This window comes from Psammomys obesus, unplaced genomic scaffold, assembly GCF_907164565.1.
Source record: "Psammomys obesus unplaced genomic scaffold, mPsaObe1.curated_primary_1811, whole genome shotgun sequence".
Classification (NCBI taxonomy): domain Eukaryota; kingdom Metazoa; phylum Chordata; class Mammalia; order Rodentia; family Muridae; genus Psammomys; species Psammomys obesus.
This window is the reverse complement of record NW_026595981.1, coordinates 14,823,220-14,843,981: the sequence shown is the minus strand read 5'-3', so window position 1 is coordinate 14,843,981 and position 20,762 is coordinate 14,823,220. Positions and strand designations below refer to the sequence as shown.

Sequence of the window (20,762 nt, the reverse complement as noted above, 5' to 3'; positions counted from 1 at the left end):
TGTGTGTGTGTGTGTGTGTGTGTGTGTGTGTGTGTGTGTGTGTGTGTATGTGGTATATCACCATACCCTTGCGCCCGACCTGTCTCCACCTGAGTGTTATTTTAAACTAGCCGTTTGTTACACCACTCCTCAGAATCCTCCTGTGACATTCAGAGTTGTTTGGCCTCTGTCTGTGGCCTCATGTCTATAGTTTTACCTAAAAGTTATTCTGTCTTCTGGCTCTGGGTTCTTACTACTGACGACTTCTTGTAGCTCCTCAAAAATGCAAACTGGAGGCGTGGGGACGTGCCACAGTGATGGACTCTTGCCTGCAATGCTCAAGGCCATAGCTCTATCCCCAGGGGAAAGAAAAAAAAAACTTAGCAAATGAGGGGATGGGGAGATGGCTCAGTTGGTAAAGTGCCTGCAACAAAAGCATTAGGATCTGAATTCAGGTCCCTAGAGCCCATGTGAAACCCCAAGAGGGAGAGAGGAGTAGAGTCAGGTGGCTCCCTGACACTCATCGGCCAGCCAGCCTAACTCAATTTATGAGTTTAAGGTTCAGTGAGAGACACCACCTTGGGCAATAAAGGCGGAGAATGATTGAGAAATGACACCCAGTGTCTACCTTTTGCCTCACATGCATGCTTGGCACAGAGCACATACCTAAACTGACAAGCCAGCATACAGCACAACACACACATACATTGAAATACTTATTTCTATCTTAATGTTGTGCCTGAGTGCCCTTTTGCTGATTACTATCTGTTCCAAGATGCAGCTCTACCGGTTCATCACCAGGATCCCCCCTTAACCTCTTTTGTGTTACGTATGGTCTCCTACACTCTGGATGCACGTGATAATTGACTTTCGTCTGACTACCACTACACCTTGCTCTAACTGTCTAATTGGCCATCTCTGTGACTCACCTGGGAAATACCTGATGTGAGAACTATAATTCTGTCCATCACACTGTCCAGCATGCCTGGCGTGTAGCTGGTGCTCCGTGTGTATCTTAGAGTTACTGTTGTTGTGACGAAACACCACGGTGGCTTTCCCACGGCACTGACCTCTCCATAATTCGGGGGTCTACACTGCAACTTGGCTGCACCTTCACAAACAGCCTCTCTTTGAGGGCTCTTGGCCACTTGGTGCCAAGCCTCAGCTTCTCTCCATGAACCCTTCAATCCTGGGGCTTCTGCTTTGACTGAGGCTGCATGTTCACCAATGGCCTCACCTGGCCTCACATGGTGCCAAGACCCAGCTGCTCTCCATGACCACTTCATGCCCTAAAAACTGATATCACCCGGGAGACTCATACGTATTGCCAAGTTTGGCTGCCGCCATCAACCTTAGCCACCTGTGTAACACAGCTTCTATGTTGATTCCAAAGAAACGTTTCTCCTAAGATTTCACCTCATTGATGCTAGTCTCTTCTTAGACACCACACATTTCTTGGACCCGGGTAGCCAGCATCAATTGTCCCAGTAAAGCAAAGGTTTCACTTCTGAGGTCTTGTTAATCACAACTGATTCTTCAGCCCCAGTTGATAAAAAAATGGGTTCCTATGTGGTTCTTTTCCTGCCTGGGGGTCTGTCTCCCACCAGCCCACAAAGTCAGGAGGGGCACAAGACCAGGCTCAAGGCTAGAAAGGCTGGTGAGCACTCTATGGAGATCAGCCATACTGGGAATCACTGCAGAAAGCTAGTTCAACTTTAATTTCAGAGAACAAAGGTTGTATTCCCCTTGGGGAGTGGTGAGGGGCTTCAGGGATAGGTGTACATATCTGGTTAAGACTAGGCGCTTCAAGTATACTTGATTTGCATTAAACAGCATGTTCCTATCATATGAATGGAAACATAGTACCTAATTATCATATAGACTGGGGAGGGGAGAGCTAGCAGGAAGCTGTGTCCAAGGCCATATATCAAATGTGGTTAGGAGCATCTATGTCTAAAGAAACTCTCTAGATGAAGCTAGGCAGAGAGCAGGAGGCCCTGTTGGGGAGTGGGGGCCCTGCCTCTTAATGCTGAACTCAGAATGGTTAACTCAGGACTGGAAGGACAATCTCAAACAGCAGGGTTCTTCCAACATTCTTAAACTCAAAGTATCAGATGGTCTTATAGAGTCTTAATAGAGTCTTTGAGGGACTCAAAACTTTACTCTTAAACTTTACATGCCAGGCCTCCATAATCTACACTGCACAGCATTATCTTCCAAATTCCCATAGAAAAACTCACAGAGCTCTGAGCATTCAGTGGCGTTCCAGCCCCAAGCACCAAAGTCCTTCCACAATCCTTCCCCAAACAGCGTGGTTAGGTCTGTCACATCAACAACCACTCTCTAGTATCAATGTCTATCTTACTTAGGATTACTATTTCTGTGATAAAACACCAAAAATAACGTGGGGAGGAAAGGGTCTATTTAGTTTATTCTTCAACATCACAATACATCGTGGAAAGGTGTCAGGGAAGGAAATTTAATAGGACAGGAACCTAGAGGCATGAGTTGATGCAGACCTCAGAGGAGTGCTGCTTACTGGATTGCTCCTTAAGACTTGCTCAGCCCGCTTTCTTATAGTACCTAGGACCACAAGCTCAGGGCTGGCACCACCCACAGTGTGCTGAGTCCTCCCACATCAATCATCAATTAAGATTGCCCTAGGCCATTCTGTTAGAGGCACTCTCTCAGTCGGGGTTTCCTCTTTCCAAATGACTCTAGCTCTTGTCAAGTTGACATTAAACTAGCCAACACAATGCATGGGATAGGAAAATAAGAATGTGTATTTTTTTAAAAATTTCTCCATCCTGTTTGTTTTGCCTGATAAGACATAAGCCAATCATGCTGTGCCTGCTGTGTTCTTGGAAGTACGGTGAAGATAGATGAATAAAGACAGATGGCAGTAGGGTCAGACATAAGTTAGTTAAAAGTCTCTCATCACTCCTAGAAAATCACTAAGTGGCTCTGACCTGGGTTGGCTTAGAACTGACATAAATTAAACCTCCTGTGTTCTTCCAGGCCAGCTGTTGCCAGCAAACCGCAATACACCGAGTCCCATTGACCCTGACACCATCCAGGTCCCAGTTGGGTATGAACCAGACCCAGCAGACCTTGCCCTCTCCAGCATCCCGGGGCAGGAAATGTTTGATCCACGCAAACGCAAGTTCTCGGAAGAAGAACTGAAGCCACAGCCCATGATTAAGAAAGCTCGCAAAGTCTTCATTCCCGATGATTTGAAGGTAAATTGGAACTGGTAATCAGGCTGTGGGCAAATGGAGAGTGGGATTAGGGGAAAACAAAGAGGTGATTTCAGGAAGGCCGTACACACTTGGAAACAAAGGGCCTGTGAGTTCTGATTATGTTTGTTGGCACGTGACGTGACTTCTTGGCACAGTACTTTCTCTCTAGGAGTTTTCTGAAATATGCTTTCATGTCTTGATACTGATCAGACGTGGGGAGAAACGGTGAAAGTCTGGAGAGTTGTTAAGTCCCCAAAGGAAGCAAACTGGCTCCTCTCTACAAGAGATCCCATGAGCTCATGTATCAAGCCCAACTCTTTCAAGGCTGCAAGGGAAAAAAACAAAACAGAACTAGATGATTTGAGAAGGAACGTGGACTGGCTTCAGTTTCCTGAGCCTTGCCTCCAGTGTTCACTCTGTTGATAGTGAACTCTACCATTTCCTTGAGTGTCTTGGGGACTAGACAAGTCTGGGTTTCCCCTTCCACATTGCTGACTCTGGGTAACCGGGACAGCATGTTTTGGGCAGAGACGTTGGACCCACTGCCATTATTTGTGTGTCATATAAAGCTCTCACGAAATTAACTAAACACTCTGTTCTGGGTGGTTTTTCTCTGCTGTGTTGAAGGGGATGCATGAATCAGGGAAACAGATTGGCCTGTTTATTCTGATGCATTTACGTTAGGATGAAGGATATTCCTGAAATTCTTCTAGCACAGAACTCTTTATGATTAGCCATTTCATAGGACTTTTTCTGTTTATGCTTTTTTTTTTTCCAGTAGTGAGAACAATAAATGATTGCATGTATTCAGTGTGGTAGGATCAAACATAATTAGCCCTTTTCTAACACCTGATTCCCATTGCCCAGACCTAAATATGCTTCATATATAGAGAACACTCCCTAGGAGAATGAGAGTTTGGGACATTGCATGCAGTGGTAGGCCAGACTTTCTACATTTTTGTATCTAGAAAGAACACAGGGGCAGCTGTACTGAGGAGATCTAAAGCATGGCTGCCATCCTCACATCTGAGAATGCCTTAATCGCCATAGAATGGGCAAGTGACAGGGCTGAAATCCAAAGTTATCATTTCACAGTTGAGGAAATGGAGGAGCAGAAAGGGGACTCTACTTTAGAGTTAAGACAGGTTCTAGAAAGGTCAGTGGAGCACATTAGCCCAGACAAGGGGCCCTCATGCAACAAACAAGAGCTGTCACCCTAAGAATCAAAACCAGCAAAGCCTACAGGAAGAATACTCCTCAAGGATCTGAGAGTTAGACTGTAAGGGGTTGTGGGATTAGGTCCAAGCTGAATAAAATGTCTTCTTGCAGTTGGATGCCTTCTGGGGTCTTGAGTTCTTAGTAATCTAATTCTGTGTATTTCAGAGTTTTATCCCTTCACCTAAACCAGGAAGCCTATTCAGCATGGGACCCTTCTTGACTGGGAAGTGGTTTGACAGAATGCTAGCAAGTAGTAGATTAAACTTCTGGCCAGACCTTGCCATAGTCTCTGAGTTTTTGTGTTTGAAGAGTGAGTGTATTTAATGGCCCATGTACTCTTGGCAGCAAAGAGGCCATGATGAACCATCTGTCCTGGAATCATATGCATCACTGCTGTCATGGCTAAGCCTGCCCTTTACGCATGACGGGTAGGGAACTGGCAGGAGCCTTCCCCTGTAATGTGCCCTTAGAGGCTCTTCTCAATTGCAGGTGAAGCCTCAAGGCACAAATCTGAAGCTGACAAGAAGCAAGAAGAAGAGAAGGGTGTGTGTGAGAGAGAGAGAGAGGGTTTCTCCTTTCAGCAGAGAGGACTGAGCTGGGGTGGGTGGGAGACAAGGTGTGTGTGGCCCTCAGTATCAGATGACAAGCAAACCAAGAAGTGGGGCAGAACCTACCAAGGATGGTCTTTCCCACACGTGCTTGAGTTTCTTCTCTGGCCTTTTGGGTTAGCATACATTCTGAGGGAGAGCTAAATGATGACATACGGGGACTCCTAACTGATAACGCATATTCACATTTATTCCTTAGCACGCTTAAGGATCATTCATTCAGAGGCTTAGGGGATGCTAACGCGAGCCAGCATCAACACTGTACTGGATCTCACAGACATTCTACTCTGTAGAGAAATGGGGAGTGTCAGTCCCTGCCTGAAGGTAACAGGGTAGCCAGAGAGCATCAGCTATGGCAGGTACAGGATGGAACAGGGGGTCTAGTGTCAAATCTTATCATGTTCACTAGGGATTCTGCCTCCCTGTTTCGAATCAGAATGATGAAAGGAGGCAAGGTGGTTTTTCTAGGCTGGGGCAGGCATTCCCTCTTCCATCACTCCCATCTTCTCCATCCTTTCTTACAGCTCTGTTCTTCCTTTCCTTCCTACTTAAGAGCCTTGTTCTCCATTCCACACTTCATCTAGCTCATCTGTATGTGTGGGCAGATGAGGCTTGGGGGAAAAGCGCTTTACAAGTGATAAGAGGTCTGAGTAAAAACTCCGAAGAGAAGTTGAGTTTGTTACACTAAGGTCAGTTGGTGAGTCCTTGGTCCTTAAAGACATGGTCAGAGTTGTCACAGAGAGTCAAATCCATTCTACAACTTCCCAAGAGCTTGCTCTCATGTACAGCCTCACCTCCTGCTCTCATGTCCCCTTGTGTGTAGGTTCTGATTCGCTCTGACTCAGCCCTTCATCGGAATGTTCTTGGAAACCATACTCCTAGGCATATTGACAAATGTGGTAGGCTTCCTGATACTATAAAGGGGGTGGAAGGGAGGATGACATCCAAGTCACACAAACAGGCTCCATCAGAGCTGGATGCCTCACTGTTGTGAAGAAACCTTTGGTTCCCCTCACCTATGTGATATCACTGGGACAGCCAGTCTCCCTTTGTGCCCGTCCCACCAGCTTTGAGATGCACAAACACCAAATTCTATCAACAACCATAGAATACCTGTCCACACTTGCTCCTGGGTTTGCCTCAAAGGGCTCTCTCCTCCCTAAGAAGAATTCTCATACCAGCTGTTATGAAGATCACTTTTTCATCCTGTTACATACTATGAGATGTATAGAAATCTAGAGGCACTTTATGAACAAAGGACAATCTTGTGACAAGCAGACAGGAAGTTCCTCCACACACTTTCCCATCTCCCACACAGTCTTCACACAAGGTACATGTTTGCTGAGGGTAATGGACAAGTATAGGGGCAGACCACTTACCTTAAACTTCTTTTGCAGCCTTGAGCCATACCCATGTGAATGACTCCCTCCAATGCCAGCTGTTCTCAGCATCCCAAGCGAGGGGAGGGGTTGGTCTCACCCACTTATTCTAGGAGGCATGAACTAAAGTATCAGCTTTGGAAAAACAGAGATATTCGCTGTAGCAAGTTGTTGATAGAAACGGAGTTGCAGAAATTCCTTTTGGCGCCATCCCCTCATCGGATTAAGAAGGTCCAAAAAGATTCCCCATCAGTCCTCCTGGGAGCTTTCCTTTCTTTTGATAAGGAGAGCAATGATAAAGCCAGATATGGGAATTCCATATGCAGTAATTAAAGCCCAGCAAGCAGTTACACAGGAAATTAGAATACATTATTTAAATGTTAGCCATTGGTAGGAGTACATTGGGTAATGAAAGCTAATATATTTTTTAATTTCTGTTTTCAATTACCAAAGTGGACATGCCCCTTAGGTGATATTCTGGTAGCTCAGGATATAAACTAAAAGGGTGTTTATATACCCTTTGGCTGTTGCCTTGCTGGTTTGGTCTCCCTTGTAGAGGCACCTATATTGGCCACAATAAATCCAGCTGGGCTTCCCACTATTAGTAAAGTGTAATTTTAATCAAACTGTGATAAACGTGCATCATCTCCAGGAGATTTGCTAGTTTCTACCCACGTCATAGTGTATCACACAGATCTTTGCAGTCCCCCAAACCCACCCCAAGACTTTATTTTTAGCAACTGTAAAGTGTCCCTCTGTGTGACTCTATGATAACGTAGTTATCAACTCTACTATAGATGATTACTTTTTCTCACTTTTAGCTTTTGTAAATAATTTTATAATAAATAATTGCACCTGTGTCTATATACATGGAGAATGCTAGATGGAATCATGAAGGTAGGGCTGTATTCATCGAGGTAGATTTTAAAGAGATTTGGCATGGTGGTGATAAGGAGGCAATGGCAGGAGGATTAGGAGTTCAGGTGGCTGTGGCTACATAGTGAGTTCAAGACCAGTCTGGGTTATGTAAGACCTTCTCTTAAAGGGGGAGGTTAGTTAATTAAAAAAACAGAAATTATGTATGTATATTATTGAGAGATATTACCATATTGCCTTCCAGTAACACACTCCCAATGTAGATAAGGCTACATGTGTATTCATGGGAGAAAAAAATAAGTTAAAAAAATATAACCAAGAGAGTGAAGAATATTAGAATGGAATTTAGGGTGTGTGGTGTACCTCCAGATTTCAGCTGAGCTCTGAGCTCTGCCTCACTGGGCACACAACTGCGTTGGGCAAAGCCTGTTGTGACAGGTTGGTCTTTTCTCTAGGAAGGAAGCCATGGCTGGCAGGCCATTCCCTCAGACACGTAGAAGTTGTAAAGGAAGGAGACAGGAATTAAGAAACCCAGGCTTGTGTCTCAGCCCACCCCTGGCTGCCACCCAGTGCAGCTGAAACCTAATATCTTGTTTCTTTTTCCTTCTGTAACTAATGAGCAGGATGACAAGTACTGGGCGAGGCGCAGAAAGAACAATATGGCGGCCAAGCGCTCCCGTGATGCCCGGCGGCTGAAGGAGAACCAGATTGCAATCCGGGCCTCATTCCTGGAGAAAGAGAACTCGGCCCTCCGCCAGGAGGTGGCTGACTTAAGGAAGGAGCTGGGCAAATGCAAGAACATACTTGCCAAGTACGAGGCCAGGCATGGGCCCCTGTAGGATGGCATTTTTGTGGGCTGGCTTTTGAATAGATGGACAGCTTGTTTCCTGTCTGGTAGCACCACACCCAAACCAACCTTTCTGACATCAGCACTTTACCAGAGGCATAAACGCAACTGACTCATTTTGGTGTGCATCTCTTTATGTGTGTGTTTGTGTGTGTGTCTGTACACATGCTTATAGTCCCATGTGTGGTCAGCGGTATGTATGTGTGTATGTGTGTGTGTGTGTGTGTGTGTGTGTGTATTCCTTCACACTTGCCATTTTAAGATAGTCCTCTTGTTGTCTTTTAGTTCTGAACAAGAAAGGTGCCATGTTTTTATTACACTCTGGGGACCCCTGTGGGGTTTCCTCCCCTCCCCTCTCTACTCCTGCCCCTTTCTGCCCCTTGCTTCATGTCCTAGCCATCTTACTTTGCCAGGGTCTGCGTGGCTTCAGGAGACAGGTCCCTGGTGAAGTGGCCGATCTCAGTTGTCAAGAACATAAGCTCTTGTTTCTGTTTCAACCATGAATTGCCGTGCTAAGAAGGTGCACAGCCTACCCTAGCACTACAGCCGAATTCCTTCATAGGTTCCCCCTCTCTCCTTTCCCCTCTCTCTCACCGCCCTTTCTCGTTTTCCTTTCAGTTTTGGTGATAACTCTCTTCAAATCTAAAGTGCTGTTTAGATGTAGTAGATCCCGTATTTACTTACTGCTACCTACTAAGTTTCCTTTTGACTCCACCAACCCCAGATAAGCAAGTACCATTATAGAACACAGAGTGTGTTTTGCACTGTCTGTACCTAAAGCAATAATCCTAGTGTACGCTAGAGCATGCTGCCTGAGTATTAACTAGTGGATGTAGGAAATTTTCCCTACCTAGGAATTTCACTGTCTTTTAAAAAAAAAATCAAAGTAATGCATTTGCGCATGACCGGAACATTCTCAGGACAGGGAAGCAGAGGGTAATGGGGAGCCTAAGAATGAGGGATTAATTTATCGGTATGTAAGCCAAAAAAAAAAAAAAAAAAAAAAAAAACATCTTGGTGAAGGCTTTGCCATGGGTGTGCTTCGTGCTGTCTCCCTTCCCTACACCCAGCCACTCCCACTTTTCTAGTTAACTTTTTCCATCTCCCTCTTGATATTCAAAATGGTTCAGTTACTTAAGATTCAGTTCACCTACACCTACTTTTTTTTTTGTAATATGTATTTTGGGGACGACATTTTGCTGTTTTTAGAAATCAGTTAATTAAGTTAAAAGGTTGACGTTTTTTAAAGCACCCCCCCCCCTTCTTGCCCCTTGTGGTGTCCTTTTTTGAATGCCTCTCAAATTTATGATTCTGTGTTTCTTATCCCCTGTTTGCTTTTTGAACGTATGTGCGCCTATCAAGTGGACTTCTGAAAAATGAATGTAAAAGACACTGGTGTATCTCGGAAGGGGATGGTGTTGTCACAAACTGTGGTTTATCCAATGAATTTAAATGTTTACTATAGACCAAAAGGAGAGATTATTAAATTGTTTAATGTTTATACAGAGTAATTATAGGAAGTTCTTTTTTGTACAGTATTTTTCAGATATAAATACTGACAATGTATTTTGGAAGTCATATATTATATATAGAAAAGAGAAAAAAAGGAAAACTATTCCATGTTTTAAAATTATATAGCAAAGATATATATTCACCAATGCTGTTCGGAGGAGTGCTTGGGGGTTTTTTGAAGTCTTTAATATTTTAAACCTATTACTGACACATCAGCATGTTTTCTGCTTAGAATTAAAATTTTATGACAATATTGAGGCTTGCTGTGACGAATCCTGCTCCAGCCCTTTCTTGTTTCTTATTAGGTCTCGGGAGGAAGTCAGTTAACGTCACCCAAAAGCACAAAATGGGTTTTAGTCAAATATTTATTGGATGATACAGTGTTTTTTAGGAAAAGCATCTGCTACATAAATGTTCACTTTAGAGTTCTGAGTTGCTGGCATGGAGTGTTATTGCCAGAGCCCCAAATGATTTTGTTCTCTTTCGGCCTGTACATCTCATGCAGTGTAAGGTTGACCTCGGTGCTATGTGTATGGCTTATGATTTGATAGATGTTTTGACTTTAAAGATGGTTCTTCTTTTGTTTCACTGAGTTGTATAATGTCAAGAGAGTCTGCTGTTTCTTCAAAGGCACATTTTGTGCTCGATTAAAATCCCCTTTCATCCATGGATGGTTTCCGGTCTCCTGCCTTCACAGTACCTGAATTCTCGGTGGATCCAGTGATACCCTTCTCATTCCATCAGCTGCACTATGGTCTAGTGTCACAGTTCTGGAAAATGAGACCTGTAGGATTTCTTCCCAGGTGCCTGTTTTGTTTCAAGCCTTAGATAATGGCAGGGTAGGAGAGAGTATGAGACTTGAAATAAATTTTCCAAGGAAACTACTAATAAAAAAAAAAAAGCTTCAACAACCTTACATAGAACTGAATAAGAGATGACTCAGTAATAGCCATGGGATGACAAAGAGTTGGTCTTTTTGAAGATAAAAAAGCAGGTGCAGAATTGTTCAATGACGGTGTTCCCCAGAGCAAAGATGAGTATATATGACCTTAAGTAGAGAAGTGTTGACGTGTTGCACAGGTGAACCATCCAGATTCGTGGAACTATCAAGTAGTAGTTGTCAGAAAAACATACCTGGTCTATTCTGGAATCGTTTTCCATCAAATGAATACCACACATGTTTTCTGCAGAAGACATTTAAAAAAATCATAATAAAAACTTACATTTTTTTGTATTCTGGGAAAGGTTTTAGAAACCTACCTCATTAAAAAACAAAACAAAACAACAACAAAAATCAACACTTTGGAATCTTCACAGGTGCCTTATCTATGGTTAATTATCGACCCCCTCCCCTAGGCTGACTTCTATTTGTCTGTGGACGTTAAGTAGGTGAGAGGCCATGCCGTTCAGTGTCCTGAGAAGCTAGGACCCAGGGTCAGGTGACTGCAGCAGACCACAGCTGTTAGGAAGTCCTGTTGTCAACTGTTACCATTTCAATGTAGGCATCTTCCCATGACTAATTATTTGGCCACTAAAAGTGCATCCAAGCTGTAGCATGCTGTGTCATTTAGACACAATGTGGAATGAGCAGCATTGCAACTTCCCGACTAGGTCATGTCATCTCGTTTTTCAACAATATTTTCAAAGGAAGTAAAAATATAAATGAATCCATGTATCTCTCTGCTGATGCTACCTTAAGGGGATGGGAGGGCTATAGATGATAATGTTCAACTCTAGAGGAAGCGGTGCTTTGAGCCGTTCACAAACACATCAGGCATGGCCGGGCTAGGCCTTTGTCTCTAAATATAACAGGCCCTTAAGGAACCATCCATTGAAGCAAAAGGACCCTGCATTTGAGAAGGGCGTGATGGGATTCAGTCACTGGGTGAGTGGGAAGCCAGATAAAAGAGCCCAGAGGTTCCTTCTAACCCACTAGCCCCGTGTGGAAATCTACATTAATTCTAAATGGACCGTTGAAAGGGCTGTAGCCTTGAGTTTGGAAGAGCTGTGCAGAGCTGTAGGCAGCAACTTCCCTCCCGCCAAAGGTGAATCAACTGACGTTGTGTACAATACAAGTTACACTTCGATCTTTCTAAGGGTTCGTCTGTTTCTGCCCTTGTTGTTTCTTTTAGAAAAACTCAAACTTTGTCAGAGTTAAATAGCAAGGTGCCCAAGCAGGGTCTGGGCTGTCTGTGGCCTATGTCCGCAGGCCGGGATTTAACGTTGGGATTGGTTCCCTGTAGGTGACCGAGGTGGGATGCCCTCCTGTGGCAGACACCTTCTGCTCTGGCTCCGAATGTACTTGCTTCCTGCCGAGAGCTCCTGAGTACATTTCTCTGGCGAAGCCAAATTCAACTCCAGGGGTTTGGTAAAATCAGTGTCATTAACAAATGAGCAAAACGTGTAAGTCTTGACCGACTGAATTTTTAGTAACTACAGTCAATGCATTTTGCCAAAATGTGTACAGGGGAATGTGTGTTTGTGTATGGATGTTTAAATGGAGACATAAAATCTGTAATTGTTTAGCACCTCATGAGACATAACAATTAGCTATTATCCTTTCGGCAACACCACAAAGATTGCATCTGTTAAATAGGTTCAAGTTAACGAGAGGTGAGTGTAATTGTATACCTTGATACTGGTGGTATTTATGCTGTCAAGTCTGAAATTTTATTTGTTCTTCTAAATGTTTAATAAATTGATTTTTTTCCTTTTTTTTCTATGTATTTTTGTAAACAACCAACTACCAATTGATTTTATTTCTATTACTGTAACCAAGAGTTTGTTTAAAGAGATTTGCATAGATGATAATTATACTATATAATTAGTAATAAAGTATCATTTATTGACCATTTATGTACTAAATACTGCACTATACAATGGAATATTTTAGTCACAAAATAACCAATGAAGTAACAATGTTACAGAACAGGAAATGACATCATAGGCAAGTTAAGAAGTTTACCTAAGGGGAAGGAGAGATGGCTCAGTGGTTAAGAGCTCTGGCTGCTCTTCCAAAGGACTCAGGTTCAATTCCCAACACCCACATGGCCACCCATAACCAACCACCTATAACTCCAGTTCCAGGGATCTAGTACCCTCTTCTGACCTTTGTGGGTGCAGACATTTATGCAAGCAAAATTCACCCCTACACATAAAATATAGATAAAAAAGTGTTCTGAAAGTGATGAGGGCAGATGTGACAGAGATGAGTCCTGGTCTGTTGACTAGGTGCCATATAGAGGGGATTTCAGAAGCTAGTCTGGGTCTGTGTTGTGCTTGTTGGATAAACAAAATCACCCAGAGACATATCACAGGGGCACAGATCAAGCAATTATGAAGCCAGTTTGAGTTGGGACCCAGAAATCTGAATCCCACATGTGATTGAGCTCAGCTGACCTTCAGGATCTGAAGAGAAATGGTTCAGGACCCTCAACAACGACCAAAATCCGTGATGCTCAAATCCTTTATATAAAATGGTGTAGTGTTTGCACATAGCCTATATATGTCTGATGATTAATGCTATAAATCAGCTCTGGGGTACCTATACCTACTACAATGTGAAATGTTATGTAAGTAGATATTTATAGGCAATGACGAAGACAAAAAAAAAAGTCTATACCTGTGCAGTGTGGACACAACCATCCTAGGCTCCACCACACAGCCTACAAGAGCAATATCAAGCTTGAGGCTTTAAGTACTCTCTCAGCCAGGTCAATTTTCAGGAAAGAAAAACACATGTAAAAGTTGCAGGAACGTCTTTAAATTTGGTCTGTGCACATGGGTTTCTTGGGAATACTTTGTATTCCAACAGTTGACAGTTGGTTAAAGTAACCTAATCCCCTGTACACACTCAAGTTTGCAAAGTAGTCCTCGGATGCTAAACAGACCAGTGCAGGAGTGAATGGCAGATCTATAAAGGCCTTTGTGTTCCTGCAATGGCCTCTGACTTCCCAGGTCTCATTGTTCAAGTTACCAAAATCAATACAACACCTAGCCCTATAATTTCCCTCCTCATCCTCACCCTTTGAATGGCTAATTTGACAGGGCTTCAATTCCTAGCTGGTAACTTTACAGTTAATATTTCTGAATTTTAGTGTTGTTATTTTAATATCATTTACATCACACAAGATTATATATATATATATATATAATGCACAAGGCAGATATATAAACCTCCAGCAAAACATGGGTTGCTCCCCCATACTGTCCAGTCTCCTCTCCTGTTCTTGGACAATCCACAAGATAGATAAGAAGCCTCTAGAATGAACTGGCTCGGGATTAGTGTCCTCTCTCTGGCCTTTGAAAATCAAATGAGGAGCAGGAGGGACAGAAGGCAACAAAGAACCATTTTGTCCCCTAGGCTAGATCCGCTTGTAAGCTTTCTCCCTTAAGTGTATTAGAGGACAGGAAGTGGATTAATGGTCCAGCTCTAGCCACATCTGTTTTGATTTGACCATGTAATGCCCACCACGGGCTCATGGTTTTAATGTTTGCTCGCTGGCAAATGATGCTGTACTTGAAGGGTTCAGAATCTTTGGGAGGTGAGACCTAGAGGGAGGATGATGCTCAGGAGTACTCCTTCCTCCCTTTTCTCCTACAAGCCCTCTCCTTCCTGTCTGAGGTGAGCTCCTTTCTCTGCCACACACTAGTTGTCCTGCCAAGCACTAGTACCAAATGACCATGGGCCAAATGCTCTGCAGCCATCAGCCAAAACAATTGCCACCTTGTTTATTTTTTTTAAATATCTGCTACCTATCTGGTCACCTCAATCAGATAAGTAACCTCTAGACTTCTGTGATGGTTAATGTCAACTGTCAATGTGATGACACTTGGAATCAGCTGGGAGGTGCGTCTCCGGGCATCTCTGTGAGGGACCTCCTTAATTACGTTAATTGAGATGGGAACACTAACCCACCGAAAGTTCCACGGGCTGGGATTCTGGACTATGAGTGGAGCAAGCAGTCATCGCTGTCTGTTTCTTGACTGTGGATGTAATGTGGCCGGCTACTTTAGGCTTCTGTGACTGTCCTACGGTGATAGACTGAGCCCTGGCATTTGATAATAAACCCTTTCTGCCTATACTGCTATTGTCCGGATATTTTCTCATAATAACTGGAAAAGTAACTAAGACAGCTCCCCAGCAGTTATCACACTGTGGCTTCCCACCCCCTAAGATAAAGTGGCCGTGCAAGCACTGTGGACCTCACTACCGCCGTCATCCCCAAAAGGCACCCCAATTCTTTATACATGTAAACGTGTAAGTAAACAGAGGTTTTTTTGTTTTGTTTTGTTTTGTAAACATAGCTCTGTAACCTCTCCATTCAAAGTGCAGCCCCAAGCCTCTTCTAAGAAGAAGCTCCAGACCGCTACTGGAACTCAATTCCCAAATATAAAAGACCGGACACCAGTGTCCTTTGGTTGACTCTGCAGTCACTAGGCAGTCGGGAACTGTGCAATTTTCCTTGGAAATAGATAGGGTGGACTTCTAGTATGAGTCACAAGGCACAGATGCAATCCAGTTTCATTCCCCAGAAATCAATTGTCTTTCTCTTATCAGGATCTCATGCCTCAGGAAGAGGTGAGAGAAGGGAGGGAAAGTAGAAGGTCTTCTCATGAACTTTTTTTTTTTCATTCTCTTTATTGTTATTATTATTATATTTACAATTTATTTACTTTGTATCCTAGCTGTGGCCCCCTCCCCCATCTCCTCCCGGTCTCATCCACCCTCCCTCTTCCTGCCCCATGTTCCTCTCCAGTCCACTGATAGGGGAGGTCCTCCTCCCCTACTATCTGACCCTAGCTTATAAGGTCTCATCAGGACTGTCTGGATCCACTTTCTCCATGGCCTAGTAAGTCCTAGAATCTTATGGATAAACGGGGAAATAGAAAGACCTGGAGGGGACAGGAGCTCCACAAGGAGACCAACAGAGCCAAAAAATCTGGGCCCAGGGGTCCTGCAGAGACTGATGAATCAATCAAGGACCATGCATGGAGAGGACCTAGACCCCCTGCTCAGATGTAGCCCATGGGCAGCTCAGTCTCCATGGGGGTTCCCTAGTAAAGGGAGCAGGGGCAGTCACTGGCATGAACTTGGTTGCCTGCTCTTTGTTCACCTTCCTGTGAACTTTTACATGAAGCAGCAACAGGGTTGGGGATACTGCTGGCTCCCTTCCCTATGATAAGGGTCCCACTCTGTTTGAATATCACTGCACGAGATGAACATTCCCTCACCTGGTTTTCTTCTCAGCCCTTTCAGGAACCTGTGAGGTATTCAGAGCAGAACAAACTAAGAAACACAACGGCAAGCCTTGGCTGAAGGTCTGAGAAGTGGGACAGACTTGTGTGGCAATGCGATCTGACATCTCTTTATTCCTAGAGGGGCTGCGTCCTGACGCAGCTTCGTCCCCTGTGGGTTGGAGGCAGGAGTTTGTCATTCTCAGCCTTCTGCACACGCTCTCTAACGTCCTCAGCCATAACCAAACAATCTCAAATACATTTAACAAAATGAATGCCTGAAGCAATTTGCTGGTTCCCGTAGCCTGCACCCCAGTGATCTTCCACCCAATACCCCTGAAATTGGAAGCTTATGATGTGCAAAGGAAATGACGGTTTGGGGCTGACTCCATCTGAGACAGGCCTATCTTTTCCCAAAATGAGCCGACTTCACCTGGAATCTAGTTCTCCCTCAATTTTTCTGTTCAGAACTTTGCAGTCAGAATGAATGTTCTTTGACAAAGCTTCCTGACAAACATCCCTCGCCGTCTGCAGCTGCCTACCTCTTAACCGGGCAGCACTGTGGAACCCTGCGACCCTTCTTTCAGGTCGCCTTCTCCCACGACTTCAGACATACCGGAGCAGGAGAGGAGACACAGAAGAGACTAATGAAAGAACCCTTAGAAGACCAAAGTCTTTTCATTCTTTTGAGTGAAGACGTCTCTTAGAAGTAGCAGGATGTTATTTGAAAGAGACAGGTGGGTGTACAGAGTGAAGATGAGCCATTGCTTGGTCTCCTAGCTCCTGGGGAGAGCCTTGGATCTGAGATGTTTGTGAGCCCCAGAGTCCTTCTCCCTCTTAATATTATGGTCTTTCATCTCCCTTTTTTCCCTTTCTTCTCTGCTTCCCCGCTTTCATATTTCCCTCCCACTGTGTGCAGGGGAATATCTGCACACAGACAAGAGGTGGAAATGGCACCAGGGACAGTGAGGATGGGATTCATGTCCCCAGGCAGAGGATGGGAAAAAGGAAAGTCCAGACAGGAGCCAAGACCTTCTCTTCTGGCCCTATGATAGTGCCCTCATATACATGCCATGGTTTTGAGATCTAGTCACTGAAAAGTCAGTATAATTTCCCATTTTCTTTTTTTAAAAGATTCATTTATTTATTACGTATATGATGTTGTGTTTGCATGTACACCTGCACCTCAGAAGAGGGCACCAGATTTCATTACAGATAGTTGTGAGCCACCGTGTGGTTCCTGGGAATTAAGCTTGTGAACCTCTGGAAGAGTAGCCAGTGCTCTTAACCTCTCAGCCATCTCTCCAGCCCTAGTTTTCCATTTTCAAAGAGTGGTCTCAAGCCACTCATAGCATCAAAGAAAATAAGGTCTGAGTCAGAAGGTGCACTGTCTGTGTTCCATTTGGTAAACTCCTTCACTCTCTGGATGAGGAGTTTGTGGTCTTGAGTAGAAAGGTGACTTGCAGAGTGCTATATACAACCACACACAATAACATTACAATAGCCCCTGCTTTCCAGCCCACAGTGTTTAATGCAGCACCCCTACTCTCCTTTGGCTCTTTTCCCATACTAGACCCAAAGGACAAGGTTGGCGTGATTCTTGTTTTGCAGATGGAGCAATGCGCACTGGAAGACCTTCACCCCTCTGTCCACCCTCTTCTAGGATGGAATACATGCTCTGACTATCTAAATCCTGCCCACTCTTTGTTATAAATTGAAATCAGTTCCCGTGAAATGTTCTGTAGTATCCTACGTTGGCTGTGGTTGTTCCCTTGTTAGAACTCACCCCATCTCCACTCGAGGCTGCCTATGTCCTTCTCTCGTGGGGCTAACTTCCTCTAATGGGGAGCAAATACATCGGTCCACAGTGAAGCATGGCTCAAAAGATGCTAGCATCTCTGAGGACAGAGACTCCATGCCTGAGACTCTGATTACATCTAACCCTAACTACTTCATGGTGCAATCTTTTGGAAAAACGTGTTTCTGTGTTTGCACAGATTTTGTTTACAAAGATTTTTTTTTTAGAAGAAACACAACAAACCCTTCTTGGCTTCTGACTAAGATTAAGTGAAGACACACAACAAAGAATTGGGAGGGCAGTTTAGTCAGTAAACTTGCAAAGATGAGGATCTGAGTTTGGTCCCCCAGGATGTACTACAAAATAAATAAAATAAATGATAGATAAAACTTTTTTAATTTTTATTTTTTTATATTAATTACAGCTTATTCACTTTGTATCCTGGCTGTAGTCCCTTCCCTCATTCCCTCCCAATCCCACCCTCCCTCCCTCCCTCATCACCTCCCATTCCCCTCTCCAAGTCCACTGATAGGGGAGGTCCTCCTCCCCTTCCAGCTGACCCTAGCCTATCAGCTTTCATCAGGACTGGCCACATTGCCTTCCTCTGTGGCCTGGCAAGGCTACTGCTCCCTCAGGGGGAGGTGATCAAAGAGCCAGCCACTGAGTTCATGTCAGAGATAGTCCCTGTTCCCATTACTAGGGAACCCACTTGGAGACTGAGCTGTCACGGGCTACAGCAAAAGCTGCATGTGTTGTTGTGTACTTGTAACCCCAATGCTATAAGTGAAGGCAGAGCCCCATGACACTTGGGCTACCCAGCGTAGCCTACTTGGAAAGTCCCAGGCCAACAAGAGACCCTGGCTCATAAAGACAAAACAGAAAACAACAACAACAACAAAACCTCACACACACACAAAACCCAAGATGGATTATACTTAAGGAGCAACCTCTGGCATTGGCCTCTGGTCTCTAAATCCATGCCTACACACACGCTTGTACATGTGTATACAGGTGATCATGCACACACACACACACAAATACACGTAGCACAACAACAAACTTAGAAAAGAATCTAATCTTGGAGCACCGTTATTTATTGAAGCCTTTTTGCCACATATAGACTAACCCTAATGAAACACCTCCTCAAAGGCTCTCCCTCAGTAGGTGCACACCAAAGGTTGGTGACAGAAGGGTCAGCCCTGAGCATAGGTAGTAAGAGCCAAGTTATTCAGAAGGGTTTTGTTGTTGTTGTTGTGTTTGGTCTGTTGAAATGGTATTTCATGTATCCCAGACTGCAACATAACCAGTTATGTAGCTCAGGATAACGCTGGGTTCTCCTTATTCCAGCCTCCATGTCCAAGTGCTAGGATTAGAGGAGTGTGCCTCCAAGCCTAACTTGAAGTAATCTGAAATGAGATAATGCTAATATTTTTATTAGCCAACCATTTTATCATTTTCATAATAAATTTATCTAAGTGTTCACCAAATATGATCAGTATTATGAAATTTCTGTTGAAGGTATTTTAGTGGAAATTTTTAGTTGTAGAGACTTGGAACAGTGCTAGATTAGACCCCAGTGGAAAACAAATACATGGGCAGTGTTGTAATTTGGAGGAATCTTTTGGGAAATGAGATTTTTTTTTTTTTTTTTAATGAATCACTGCTGATCTTGGAGACCCATGAAGATTCAAATTCTTTTTGGAAAATTCCTATTTGCAAACCTGTTGCTTTGTGTGAAAGAAAATTTTAGAAATTAGATTGTTGAATGTTCTCCAAATTGCCCACACATAGAAAAAAAAAAAAAAGAGCTTGATGTGAAAAAAGCTATCCTGTGATATGGAAACTCAGGGAAAATAAAGTGACTTGCTCCTGAATACAAAGATGGTAAAACCTAGAGAAAAACAAGCCATCCTGTCCATTGACTGAATATGCTAAAAAATGCAATTCTGATGGTCAATCATTAACAAATTCACCAATGTTAAGGCATAAACATAAAATCAATAATAAAATAATACTGAAACATGCCAATACACCAGTGTGTGTCTTTCCCTTTAAAAATACACCAATGAGAGACTGGGGAGAAGGCCGAGTCTGTAATGTGCATTGCTGGGCAAGCATTAGGGCCTGGTTTCTTCCCCAGCACCCACATGAAAAGCAAGTGTGGAGGCATGCATTTGGAATCTAAGCACTGGGAAAACAGACTGGAGGATCCCTAGGGTTCAACGGCCAGCCAACCTAATCAGAGAACCCCAGGCAGCAGTGAAAGGCTGTCTCAAAAAGCAAGGTTCCTAAAGAATGGCACTGAAGGTTGGCCTCTGGACGCTACATACATATTCACTGGCATGTATCCAAACACATTAACACACACACATAGAATATATATATATACAAAATAAGAGAAGTCTGGTAGTACATGCCTGTAATCTCTGCTTCCTCAGAGTCCAAGGCAGAAGGATCATGAAGAGTTCTGACCAGCCTCTGCCACATAGTGAGATATTGTCTGAAAAACAATGAGCAAAGAAAAATGAATGGAAAAATTAAAATCACAATGGCAACTGCTCTTTTCTGATTCATTATATTTATTTTTTTTACTGCCATAATTTTCTTAGATGACATTCAATAGAGGAACCAATTTATGGCTTTCTAGCCAATATTAATATGTCTTACAGGTTGCATCATTACTAAAAATAATTACACTAGCCAGAGGAGAAGTTAAAAGCTAGCCACTTCCCATACAATGCTGTGTACTCCCGTGCTGTGGGTACCCATTCTTTGAAAAGACTTTTAACACTCCTACAGAATTGTGGGAACAAAGCTCCAATAAGGTGATGTCTCTAGCAAGGTGGTATATTGCTTGAAGACCCTTATTAAATTTTATGTTCATTGGGTCTGTTTCTTGTCCATTTTCATAAATGTGAAAGGAGAAAACCTCCTGTCACATGGTAGAAGGTTTCTCCACATTGCCATTGTTGCCATTTTGGGCCAGACAATTTACTAGGGAAATTGCCCTGGGCATCATAGAATGTTCCGCTACATCCCTGGTGTTTACTCACCAAATACCAGTAGTAC

General features: G+C 43.6%; 1 protein-coding gene across 2 annotated transcripts in view; it reads left to right on the top strand.

Annotated features, from left to right (window-relative positions):
- Hlf (HLF transcription factor, PAR bZIP family member) overlaps window positions 1–10,325 on the top strand; it is a 55,364-nt gene extending 45,039 nt beyond the window's left edge. For both annotated transcript variants that reach the window (XM_055620014.1, XM_055620015.1), the window contains exons 3-4: window positions 2,998–3,218; window positions 7,923–10,325. In XM_055620014.1, the coding sequence (XP_055475989.1) occupies window positions 2,998–3,218; window positions 7,923–8,138 (437 nt within the window). In that variant the 3' untranslated portion in view covers window positions 8,139–10,325. The remainder of the gene's footprint in view (window positions 1–2,997; window positions 3,219–7,922) is intronic.
- Window positions 10,326–20,762: the final 10,437 nt, after the last annotated feature.